Source organism: Hemibagrus wyckioides, linkage group LG11 (assembly GCF_019097595.1).
Source record: "Hemibagrus wyckioides isolate EC202008001 linkage group LG11, SWU_Hwy_1.0, whole genome shotgun sequence".
Classification (NCBI taxonomy): Eukaryota; Metazoa; Chordata; class Actinopteri; order Siluriformes; family Bagridae; genus Hemibagrus; species Hemibagrus wyckioides.
Window position 1 is genome coordinate 20,827,377 of NC_080720.1, and position 13,842 is coordinate 20,841,218.

At 40.9% G+C, this 13,842-nt stretch overlaps 1 protein-coding gene across 2 annotated transcripts in view; it reads left to right on the forward strand.

Moving 5' to 3' along the window:
* Positions 1-13,842, forward strand: part of cacna2d2a (calcium channel, voltage-dependent, alpha 2/delta subunit 2a) — a 208,772-nt gene that overhangs the window by 66,999 nt on the left and 127,931 nt on the right. For both annotated transcript variants that reach the window (XM_058404248.1, XM_058404249.1), the window contains exon 3: positions 671-787. In XM_058404248.1, the coding sequence (XP_058260231.1) occupies positions 671-787 (117 nt within the window). The remainder of the gene's footprint in view (positions 1-670; positions 788-13,842) is intronic.

Here is a 13,842-nt window from a genome sequence, read left to right on the forward strand (position 1 = left end):
CAATTGTGTGGCAGCAGTGCAGTGCAGAAAATCATGTGGATACGGCCCAGCAGCTTTGGCTAATGTTCATGTCGACAATCAGAATATGGGGAAAAAATGTGATCTTAGTGCTTTTGTCCGTGGCATGATTGTTGACGCCAGACAGCTTTATTTGAGTATTTCTGTAACTGCTGATCTCCTGGGATTTTCACACAGCAGTCTCTAGAATTTACACAGAGTGCTGAAAAAAAAAACATCAGGTGAGTGACAGTTCTGTGGGTGGAAATGGCATGTTGATAAGAGAGGTCATAGGAAAATGGCCAGATTTGTTCAAGCCAACAGGAACGATACAGTAACTCAAATAATCACTTTGTACAAATGTATTGAGCAGAAAATCATCTCAGAACACACAACACATGAGCTACAACAGCAGAACATTGAGTTCCACTCCTGTCAGCCCAGAACAGGAATCTGAGTCTACAATGGGCAGACTCACTAAAACGGGAGAGTTGAAGATAAGAAAAAAACAGCCAGATCTTTTTCCAGTATTGAACTGTCCAGTTTTGGTGATGCTGTTGTGTGTGAAAACCTCAGAAGATCAGCGCGTGTGTATAGGGTTCCTAAAATGTTCTTGTTAATAGTATAATGACATTGACTGACATTGGATGTTTTTTTGTGCTTTTGTTTACAGATTTACAACGAGAAGAGGAGTCAGTTTGATGTGAAGAGGAACTCGCCCAAGGACCTGGTGGACAGAGTGGCCAAAGACATCGCCAAGCTGCTCAATGGCAAACGCAAAGCACTCGAGGTGAGAGGCTGACAGCTGGGCTGTTCCACGCTGTAGTGTGCAGAACCGTGTGCCTCGTCCGTATTGGAGAACATTTTTTGTTTCTGCCGCTTTTTTGCTACTTACGCTGTTTTATCAGGGGAGCGTCTGACTCTGAGTAAATCGTCCTTTCTGCCTGAGTTGACCTGTGAATATATTTCAGACAAAGGTGCTATATATTCTATTTTCCCTACTCTAATCCTCATGTCCCTGCAGAGCTATAAACTCAGGGTTCTTGATAATAAAATCTCTTCTTGAAGAGTGGATTGTGAAAAACTGATATGGAAAAAAAAATATGTATCTAAAATAAAATGTTTCGTGTAGAGAAATAATAATATTCTTTCATTCATAGCCACATAAACCTCTCGGTAATCTCTCAGCCATGCGCACAGTGTGTTCAGCCAGAGATTAACATAGTTCAGAATCCTTGCCATTACATTCAAAATCTGGAGATTGATCCTCTGTCTCTTCCAATAAGACAAAATTGGATTTCTAAAAGCATATTATCGATGCCCACGGTGTTGTATTAGCCTGCTTAACTAAGCAGGTAATGAGATCGCCTTGCTCCAGACTGCTCTCCTTTAAAAATCTGCAGGATATCTCCATAGCCACCGCCTCACCCTCTCAAACGTGACGTTATGTTACCGAATCAGTTTCTGCAACTGGTGACAACACAGGGCTCTGTCTAGCGTAAAGATACGGGTAATATATTACGTGACTGGCTGTTCATAATATTCACAGTAGAGTCGATTTCACTTATAGGATTTTTATCAACCCAAGCTGAATTTAGTTGTAAATATTAGTACATTAGTAAATTAGTAATTTAACAGTTGAAGTTATATTTTTATGTATTTTACAACTTCAGCTGTCTGCTACAAAACCATCCTTTGCATGTGCTGCATGTAACTGGAGTCAGATGTGTTCACATGCCAGGAGTGCCACTGTCAACACCTCCATAACCAGAAGGTTTCCTGCAGCTAAACTTAACTAATCTTGGATACCACAGTTTTCATTAGCTCTCCACGAAGCGTACTTCAGATGTACATCTTAAACACTGAGCAAGATAAAGTTAACTGCTGCTCACAAAGGGTGATGAGATACATATATGAGAGTGTCATTGCGAAACATTGTGTCAGTATGCCAATCTATGCTGAGGAAAATAATCTGTGCTCTAACCTGTAATCTGAGGTCTGGACATGCACACCTGACCTCTCCCATTTCTTCTCATGCCATGTTGTAAGTTGAGACATTTCAGTAGGTCAGCACTGCCTGTCACAAACACATCGTTTTTTTTTCACAGCATCCCGTATACGAATATATACAGATTAAAATGTTGGCTTCGAGATTGAAAGAGACTTCTCTAGCTGTATACCCTTACTTAGGTATGAATCTAATACTCCAGAACACTCTGTTTTCCTCTTGGCAATACAGTAGTATAATTTACTGTCAAAAGTTTATTCATATCTGCAAAAACTGCATCTTCCTGTGAGAAGACTACATCTAGGGTGCTGTGTCCCAAACTCCACAGCCTCACAAACCTAGTACTTACTTTTTATTCCTTTTTTCTTTTTTTTTTTACCCCAAAATGCTATATAATATATATAGGATATAAATGTATGTATATATACCAATCAGGCATAACATTATGACCACCTGCCTAATATTGTGTTGGTCCCCCATTTGCTGCCAAATCAGCCCTGACCTGTCATGCACTGTGTATTCTGACATCTTACTCATGTCAGAACCAGCATTAACATCTTGAACAATTTGAGCAACAGTAGCTTGTCTGTTGGGCTGGATCACGTGGGCCAGCCTTCGCTCCCCACGTGCAACAGTTCACCACTGTTCCTTCCTTTGCCCACTTTTGATAGATACTGATCACAGCAGACCGGAAACACACCACAAGAGCTGCAGTTTTGGAGATATAGGTGTTGTAGCCTGATTGGCATCTCTAAATTGTTATGTTTGTGTGTGTGTGTGTGTGCATGATAGGTCGGTATCGTGTCTATCATATCCCTCACCTTATTTTAGAGTGAGTTTCAGGTGCTTTCTTTGTGTGCAGTCCACATTTATCGCCAAACCTGCTGATATTTTGCATGACCAAAATAATTGCAACACAAATTGCCAAATGTAGTTCTAATGGCATTGCACTGTGCGAGACTCACTCAGGAAGACCTTTTTTCTTGCAACGCTTCCAAGTAGTTAGTTGTTATGAAAGTGGCATTTAACAACGACTGCAAAGTGTGCTTATAAGACTAGATATCTGGCCTGTAAAACATGTTGATGCTGCTCTAATTGTGCTTTAATGTTATTTGTAGCTATTTTTAAGGCGCTTTGTAAGCGCATGTGCAGTATGTCCTTCCCACACACGCTCCTCACATTCACAATACAAATCTGTGCTCAACTAATAGCTGTTTGATATTAGAAGGTTGAACTAGGAGGCTGCAAATAAGTCACAAGTTACCAGTGTTCAGTGACCCTGTGGCAAAAAAAAACAGCTTGTGGGTCAGAGGGGGTGAGCAAACAGATGGGCGACAATCCGGCAAATTACATTCCAATTCAACATTGCTGTGCAGAATGCAACAACGCACCAACGATCAGACTGGCCTGAGTTATTTGAAGTGCGTGTCATTTTGCTAAGAACAAGAAATTGCGTCTGTGTCTAAAACAGAAGGCAGTTATTTCATGAGTCATAAGGCAAAGCTTCAGTGTCTGCCGGTAAGGAAACGGAGAAAGGTTTTAAAGGCGGCAAACGTCATTATGTTGCCAAGATACCGATATACGCTAATGTTCTCAAACTCTAAATGGCTGCATGGTGTAAAGTGATAAAAGTATGTTGAGTGACTAACAGCTGATTCTCTTCAGAAATAAGTCTAAAAGTATTTTCAGGGAGATTTTGTCCATTTATATTGTGTGTGTGTGACACTGATCAGCCATAACATTATGACCACCTGCCTAATATTGTGCCCCCTTTTGTTGCCTTGACCCATCCAGCAGCCAGCATTGATTCCACTAGATCCATGAAGGTGTGCTGTGGTATCTGGCACCAAGATGTTAGCAGCAGATCCTTTAAGTCCTGTAAGTTGCAAGGTGGGACCTTCATGGATCGGACTTGTTTGTCCAGCACATCCCACAGATGTTCGATTGGATTGAGCTCTGGGGAATTTGGGGGCCAAGTCAACACCTCAATCTCGTTGTTGCTCATCAAACCATTCCTGAACCATTTTTGCTTTGTAGCAAGGTACATTATCCTGCTGAAAGAGGGCACAGCCATCAGGGAATACTATTCCCATAAAAGGGTGTACATGGTCTGCAACAATGCTTAGGTAGGTGGTATGTGTCAAAGTAACATCCACATGGATGGCAGGACCCAAAGTTTCCTAGCAGAACATTGCCCAAAGCATTACACTGCCTCTGCCGGCTTGCCTTCTTCCCATAGTGCATCCTGGTGCCATGTGTTCACTAGGTAAGCGACACACATGCACCCGGCCATCCACGTGATGTAAAAGAAAGTGTGATTCATCAGACCAGGCCACCTTCTTCCATTGCTCCGTGGTCCAGTTCTGATGTTCATGTGCCCATTATTGGCACATTCGGCTGTGCACAGGGGTCAGTATGGACACCCAGACTAGTCTGTGGCTATGTAGCCTCATACACAACAAACTGTGATGCACTGTGTAATCTGACTCCTTTCTGTCAGAACCAGCATTAACTTCTTCAGCAGTTTGAGCAACAGTAGCTCGTCTGTTGGATCGGATCACACGGGCCAGCCTTCACTCCACATGTGCATCAATAAGCCTTGGCCGCCCATGACCCTGTCGCTGGTTCACCATTGTTCCTTCCTTGGACCACTTTTGGTGGACACTGACCACTGCAGACCGGGAACACCCCACAAGAGCTGCAGTTTTGGAGATGCTCTGATCCAGTCGTCTAGCCATCACAATTTGGCCCTTCGTCAAATTCGCTCAAATCCTTACGCTTGCCCATTTTTCCTGCTTCTAACACATCAACTTTGAGGACAAAATGTTCACTTGCTGCCTAATATATCCCACCCACTAACAGGTGCCATGATGAGGAGATCATCAGTGTTATTCACTTCACCTCTCAGTGCTCAGAATGTTATGCCTGATCAGTGTGTGTGTGTGTGTGTGTGTGTGTTCATCCACATGATCATTTGCAGGAGGCTGAAGGAAGAATCATAACTTTGCTGCAACTATAAGAGTCTATCCAGCGACCGTGTTCTATATAAACAGACATTGCCTCCAGGATTTTGCTGGGTTTTTGTAATTGTTGAAGTCAAAAGTGCTTGACTTGTGCTGAAGCTTTTCAAACTTTGTGATGCAGCCTGCTGTGTTTTCTGTGCTTTTTGTGTAAAACTACTTGAATTGGTGAATTGCCAAGCACAGGATTGTTCTTTTAAACTACTACCAGTGCAGACACAAATGTACTTGCTTTCTCTATAGCTATACTCATGTTTGACACACGAAAATTCAAAGAGGGATTTGGCTCAATGCGTGTTGTTATGCCGTCACACGAGGCATTGTGGCCCAGATCTATAGAAAATTATAAGGAATATATTTCTATATTTACGGCAAATATGAGAAGGTTGTTGCGAACATTGTGAGTTTGTGTTGATTTGCCTCTGATTTATTTCTGCTATAGCTCCAGGAAGAGGCAGGCAGGTTTCGAGTTGAAATCTCTGCATCACAGAATTCATCATGCCATCACTCCACAAAATAGCCTCTGTGGAAATTCCGTGGTAATTTGGAAAAATTGCAAACTCCTCTGAATGTTGCAGAGTTTGTGTTAATTCCTGCACCTTCATTTCAGCACCTGCATTACAGTCTCTCCAAACTCAGACACACACTCAGATTCGGTGTGATAAGTGACCATGCACAAGGCAGACAGCACATTTGTACTGCTTCAGTGGTCTGCACACTAACCAGCAAATGTTTATAGCTACTAATCATAAATCTGAGTGGTTTATCATCTTGAAAAATATTTATCGACAAAACCCTTCCTCATGGATAATAATCTATGACAAATATAAGACGATAAATATGAGCGTATCTAAAGAAAGCTTTTTGCCTCATACCTCTGGGGTTGGGGGATCGATTCCCGTCTCTTCCCTGTGTGTGTGGAGTTTGTATGCTCCGGGGGTTTCCCCCAGTTACTCCCATTTCCTCCCCCAGTCCAAAGACATGTCTTGTAGGCTGATTGGCATCTCTAAATTGTATGTAGAGTGTAATTGTGTGTGTTATTGTGCCCTGCAGTAAGTTGGCATCCCTTCTAAAGTGTCCCCCCACCTTGTGCCTGTATAAAATAACTGGTACCGAAAATAGATAGATGAATTTAAATCATTTTAATTTGTACATCGGCACAGCCCCAACACCTAAAATCTAATGAAATGTTTCTCAAATGTATAATTATGGACTATGCCAAAAGGGCCCTAAGTCTGAGGCCAAATAAAAAAAATCTAGCTGCTACTGTTACCCATGTGCTGGCAGATTCAGTATCTTAAATATATAATATTACTATACAAAGGTAGGTTTATATAAAAGTATCTAGTTCTCTGAGTTGTGCAGCTCCTGTCACACTTCAGTACATTGAGTAAAACCAGGACGGAAATTTCAGGATAATGTCAGTCATTTTAGAAATGTCGTCACACAATTTGACGCAATTTACCTTCCTGCAAATCTGCTATCCGATGATAATCTAGCTTTTGCTTTGACCCGAGTTTAATCTTTAAATTCCGCAAACCAGATGCTGAATCACTCGGGTCAAACCAGACACACGAATATTTCTCTCATTTTTTTTTGCAGTGTAAGGACGATAAAATGTTTTAAGATGAGCTCAGGTGTCTAGAGTGTTTCAGATGGTCAGGTGCATCGAGGTCAGTGCTGCGCTACCGGCGAGACGTAACCGTGACCCGGCGAAGTGTCATGAGAGAGAGAAGGAGAGCGCGAGATAGAGAGAACGAGAACATCGTCGTCTGAGAACGACGCTTCAGGCAAATGGGAGATGTGAGGAAATGAAGTTCTGAAATTCAATGATTTCAAAATGAGCAGCAGGAGGGAAATGAGAAAGAGAGAGGTGGGGGGATGGTGGAATGAGGGAGAGAGAAGAAAAGAGCACTGAGTGGGTAGCAATGACAGCAGGTGATGAGGAGAGATGGGGTGAGCTGTTCCCTGCGCTGTTTAATAAAAGCACATAAACTGTATAATATAACGAGTCCTTTACACAAGGCAAATGTGCAGCAGAGAGAAAAAAACCCGCCAAATCAATTAAAACAGAGGCTGTTTAGAACCTAATAGAACTAGAGAATTCTATGATATTTGCCAGCTTATTGGCGTCTAATTTCTATACTGACGCACAGCCGAGAAGTGGGTTAGAGGAATGAGTGCAAATGCAAATAATATTGAAAGTATCTGGTTAACCAAACTGTTCCAACTTTTTACAAGATTCAGTCTTATCCCACATACTCCTCCCACAGAAGCTTAAGTTGTTTAAGTTAACTAATTTACATCAGTTTAAATGTCACAGTGTCATGTTTGCACTTTGTCGCTTGTTGCTGAAATTATGGCTCTAAGTGGTACATGTATGCAGAAACTGAAAGGTCACATGTTGCTTGTTAATATGAACATTGGATTATTCTTCAGTGCTCCATTAAACCACTTCTCTGATATTTGCATGCTTACTTTCCCTCATACAGTCTGCCATTGCATAGAGTTTCCAGTTTGTTTCTCTAGACGAGTCTCTGGAGAGCTCTCTCTCTCTCTTTCTCTTACTCTGTGTCTGTCTTTCTCTCTTGCTCTGTGTCTCTGTCTCTCTCTCTTGCTCTCTTACTGTATGTCCTTGTCTCTATCTCTTGCTCCATGTCTCTCTCTCTCTCTCTCTCTCTCTCTCCCTCTCTCTGTGTGTGTGTGTGTGTGTGTGTGTGTACTGTGTGTGTTTACCCAGCTCTTGCTTCCTCTGTGCTCTATTTTTTGGAGAAGTGTTGTCGCTATCATGTCTCTGACAGAATGAAGAGTGGTGTTGTCCTAAACATTTGTTACACATGGCGTATTTTTTACAAACAGCTTTAGTGCACTGATCCACATTAAACTATACACGACTTCAGAAGATTAGTTTATGACGTACTGTCGTATTGCTATTATGAGGTGACTGCTGGAGTCTGTGAGGGAAAGGAAAGCTCTAATGCCTTGATCCCATTTCCAAAATTTAAATGTGATCGCAGTGTCTGAGGTCTCTGAGTATTGATACTTACTGCGTTTAATTTGTTTAATCTGCTACGTTTCAGGGTAACATTGATGCTGATATGTGTCCATTATCGTCTCACCATGTATCATCTCAGCAGCCTGTCTCACTGAGTGGGTGTGTTTGTATGAGCAGGAAGTCCTAGGTCTAGGTAGCTGGTTTGTTTACAGACAGACATCGATTTTAGATGAAATATAAGGTAGACTTTATAGATTTTTAGCGCCAGCTGTAGATACAAACTGACAACCATGATAAGCATCTCCTTCATCTTCCTCAGGTTTACCACAAATGACTTAAGACTCACACAGACTGTTTCCTCTTAGCTGTTGGTTGATCATGTGAACTTTCTCAACTAATAAATTCGACTGGCATGCAGTGGTGGAGGTTGTTGTGGGAATTTTTTACTGGAAAAAGTTTGTGGATAGTATGTGGATCTTACCTCTAAATTGTTGCTACGTAGTTGGAAGCACACATTTGCATTGTGTGCATGTTACATGTCTTTGTATACTGAAGCATTTATATACTGAAGGACTAAAAAGTCCTTCTAAATGCATCCTCATTGTTTGGCTCTCAGGTCCCAGGGCATGGTTGCAAATTTCTAGCAGTGTACATGAGCCATCTTGTGTGAAAAAAAGCTATGAAGATAAATAAATTTGTATTGCTTGTTGGAATTTCACTTAATGTTCAGTAGGATCAAATCTGCAGCTATTTGTGGAAGTGAATAACTTCCTCTTCCTTCAGGCCTATACCATTTAAAAAACTGTAGAATGGGATATAGAAATGTAGACGAAGAGAGGATTTTTGAAGTAAATAAAATGTTGGGCGTGTGTGGGTTTGTTTTTTTTAGCTATCTTGGTGATGACCAAATGTCCACTGAAGGATAGGAATATCAGCAAGATTGTGCCATAATTAGCAGCATTAAGAATTACTGCTGTACGTGAGACCAGAAAAAGTGCATATGACCAAGCCTTTTATTCCATATGTTGTTTTTTAACCCTCTTTTTCATCTGTCTCCCTCTCGCTCTCTGTCACCATGAAAACCAGCCTGATATACAGACTGCTGTCTACTGTTGTCACTTCTAAGCTGCTGATGTACCATGTAATGGACATGACACACCAACAGCACTTGAAGAAGCAGATAAGATCATACATGTATACAAATACATATGCACACACACACACAGCCTAACACACACACCATGCTGAAATAGTTTGAAACAGTCGAAGTGTCCAGCTGAGGAGAAATTCACCTCTTGTTAGTGAGAGGGAGCTGCAACTGTGATTAATTGTGTGTTTATTTTCAGGGCAGGTAAGTGTGTCTGGCTAAATTTAGCTGTTCTGGAGATCAGGGGACTTGTCCAATTAAACCAGGGCAGTGAGGCAGGGGAGAAATCGCTTGGGAACTGGGGAACCACAAAGTTACAGACTATTAAAAACTGGAGGGAATGTGTGTGTGTGCGTCTTTATTGGTGGATACATTATTATATTAACCTACAAGTCCTTAAACAGTCTTTATCGATGAAAAATTGCATTTAACTCTTGAATTTAAATTATTTTCATTTTTAGAGCATTTTAATTTGTTGTTTGAATTTTACTTTCTTTTTTTAATCTTTTGTATATGCCTCACACACACTGGATGATGCAGCATCACCCACGTGAGGCAGGTGCGAGGCTGAGGCTAACATTACCTACCTGCTGACAAAATAGTATAGAAAGAAATACGCTTCTGTAGTCTGACACATTTAGACATTATTGCTCGTGTGTGAGTTAGTGTTTTTTTTAGATGAGAAATGTCTCCACTGCCTCGCATACATGCTTGAAAATGTAAAGTTATCTGCATTTCACTAATAACACAATGCAGTTTGTGTATTGTATTTTATGCCTTTTCCTCGTTTTAGGAAATGTACTTTGCCTTAATAAGAAGTGCTAAAAAGCCAGTACAAGCCCAGATCTTGGTTTGACTAAAAACAGAAAAGGTTTCCTTGGTGTATGTCATCTGTTTTATTCAGTGAGACCTGAAAGTAGAACACATTAAAAGGGGTCATGGAGCAGAAACTGTTGTTGAAAATAAAAGAGAGAGAGAGAGAGAGAGAGAAAAGCAGTGAACTAAATACAACTAACACTAGCAGCCTGAGTAAACTGGGAGTAGTGGACATAGATGTCTTTGAGGATTTTATTACATGTCTCTTACACATTTCTCTGTAACTTAAGTTAAACACATAGCTGGAGGCTAAAGATGACATCACAGCTGTCTTTGCTGACTGCTTTTTCTCTTCCCCCACTGTTCCTATTCCAATTTGCAGAATCCCAAACACATCAACATAAAGAGCACTTAGAGCAAATAACTGATCTAGGAAACAGACATTAGATTAGCATGTTTCCCCACATGGCCTTCTTAATGGATTTGCAAGGTTTTGTCCAACATCATTGTTTTGCTTTAGACCTCAACTTTGCTTGTCCCTTAACCTCCGGTCAAGCCCTGGGAACCTGGAGTACATTGTGTGTTCTGTGGGCGAGGAAAAATAAGTTCATTTCCAAACAAATAAACATAGCCAAGCATCATAATTGAAACAATCACAATGTCTATGATCGCCCAATGCTAATAGGGTCATAAACAGTCAAGTACTGCTTAATTTTCAGACTCATTTTACCCCCACAAAGGGGAGTTGTGTTCTGCGGCATTGCAGCAAATTGCAGTAATGTCTATGGCTTTGTAGAGGCCGTGTGATCTCTTCTCTGCTAATTGGGTTGAAGTGTGCCAAAGCCTGGTGATGTAGAATAGTGTTTACGTAATGCAGTAGAAGCACGGCAAGCAGATGGACGGAGAGGGAGAGAGGTGTAGATAAAGATGCCTCTTTACGACTGCTGACACACAGAAAATCTGAGCTAATGTACACAAAGGTAGACACAAGAAGCTCATCATCATCATCATCATCACTCTCTCACTTTCTCTCTCTCTCTCACACACACACACACACACACACAGAAACTGCATTTAAATGTCTCTAGTTTTTGAACTTACCCTCACGTAGCACCTGTTTTGTGCTCAGTACAGTTTACCCACCCGACCTTCATGTCCTTTTTATGCGTTACTTTTGTATGGATAACAAAAGCAACACATTTTTGCCTCCCCCTGCTCCAGTGCCTAAGAAAAAGGAGCAGACAAATCTAAGAAAGCAATTTAGTTTTCAATTTCCTGCAGGCCTGTGCTGAAGCAGTTATAGCGTTTGCAGTTCCCAGAGGAGCAGGGCTGGGCGGAGGAGAATTAGGCCGCGCTCTCCTTGGACTAAAATAGCACACGTCTCTGCGAGGACTGTTTGACAATCAGGCAGAAGAAAGAGAATCATTCTCATTTGTGGAATCAGCTGAGTTAAAGCTGACCGTTTTCTTGCAGAGGTTTACGTTAAACCTTACTGGTAATCGAGTATAATCAGTATTGATGAATTCAGTGAATTAAACAGAGGGGAAAGATGTTTTACCCGGCAACCTGTCTAGAAATTTAGTCAGTTGTATTTGAGATGCAGTGAGTCTTCTGAATTTTAGCTTGTTTTGTTTTGTTTTTTTTTTCAGATGAGATGTAACACATCCTCATTATAGGCACTTAAAAGAATCCAAGATTCAATGTAGTGCAAGAATGTACACACATTTGTCCTCACTGGCACTTAATGCTATTTTCCTGTCTTATTGTTGTCATCTATACCTTGCAACAAATTTTCATACATCGGTCTGTCCTGTTCATGCAACCTGAAATATCAGTGTTGTTTGATTATGTTTTTGCAGAGATGTTGAGAATAACTGGCTCATGTTTAACCACACATGAAAACGATTTTAGGGTCATTTTATTTGAGAGACCTTGCAGTACAGGATGCCCAAAACAATTCTTCACATGACAAAGAAGAAAAAAACATGTTCTTGTTCAAGAACAGGTTCTTTAAAGATGCACACATACATTATTACTATCAAGAACAGTAATATAGGGAACAGAGGAGTGTTACACCCTGTCAGTGGGAGATCGCCTTGGTAGCTGTTATATGATAGTGGAGAGCTGTTGCTAATTGGTCAAGGGCAACCCCTAACCCCGGAGATGCAGGACAAACGTTCTAACCACTAAACTGTCATGCCCCCCCATGTGGGCACTGACAAAAACGAGTCCTCTAGAAGCTGCCAGCCATGATCTAATGCCAGAGGTGTAGCTGCTTATAATCTTACTAAAGGCCGTAATGCCACCGAGCAACACCACTCGGAAAGAGGTGCCATGGGTCCACGGATCTCACAGTTTTTGAATTTTGAAGTGTATAGGTTATAGTGCCTATAACTAGAAGTATACCAGTTATAGGTAGTACAGTATTTATAAGTTTATCAACCAAATGCTTTAAAAATCAGAAGTCTCTTCTTGACTGGAAGCACACTTCAGTGGAATGTTCTGCAAAGGCCAATCTATTTTCTGTGACCTGAATCTAACTGAGCATGCATTTCACCTGCTGAAGCCAAAAACACCACGAGAACAAGCAAAAATGCAAATGCACTCCTTTTTTATTTTATTTTATTTTATTTTATTTCTTTATGTATTTGTTATTAGAAGTTTTAATTCCTTTTTTTTTTTTCAAATAAAATGTTGTGCATGTGCACACTACCGTTACTTCTTCCATGTGAGTTTGAGCTTTGCTGTGGGGAAAAAGGTTGCGAACATTTCTCATCGTATTTTTTTTCCAGCAGCATAATTAACACTGCCCTTGTGCCCGTTAAAATGTAAACCATCAGGCTTGCTGTCTCTTGAGGGAGACAAATACGGGTTGTTTACCTAAACATTGTTTCATTGGATGAATCTAAAGTGAAGACGTTTGAATATTAATTAATTCGTGCTAATGTATGTGGCTTTAAATGTATATTTTATACATTTGCTTTTCCTTCAGTGCTCTTTCTTGTTCTCTTTCTCTCTCTGTCTCTCTCTCTCACACACACACACAAACACACTCTTAGCCCACGTCATTCAGATCTATGAACATCCATTAGCAACCATCTGTTACCACCTGCAGCAAAAGCCATTACACCTCTCTCCACCTCCAGTGTGAGCCTCTCTCTCTCCGTTTCGCTTCTCTCTCTTTGCCTTGCCTCCTACACACACCCTAATCACATACACCGCACACACCCAGCTGCACATTATGCTCGTTCTCCTATTAAAAGCACCAGGCAGATAAACACGCTGATGAACCCTCCGGCCAAAGGCAGCGCACTTCTCAACACACAATCCCGAAAACTACACGAGTCTCATTTTCACGTCTGTTTTCACAAACTAGCCTCTGGTGTTATTCCTTCTCAATTAAATCTGGCTACAGCTTTGAAAATCATTACGGATTACAGATAACAAACGCTCACTCTGTCATTTTCTCTCCAATTTAAACATTTTTTGTCCGCTATGAACTCCTGCGAATCCGAAATCTCAGCGCAATCTCATTACCATCGTCATCGTCACTCAAACAAAGATGCCAGACATTTTATGTTCGTTTCTATGTTATAATGCATGCAATATGACTCTTTGACATTTTTATCTCCTTGTTTTTGTGCTAGTTATTACTTGTACCTATGTGTATAATTACATTCACATGTTAGAGAAAGATTGGAAAGTTTAAGATTGGAGCTTTGCAGCACTGTGTTCAGCGTTCTTGACTTTTCGAAGAGTAAGTAAGAGTAACTCTTCAACACTGTCAACAATCAAGATCACTGTCCACTCTCTGCCATTAGCTTCCTTTCTTTTGAGTCAGAAAGACTCCAAGATAGCC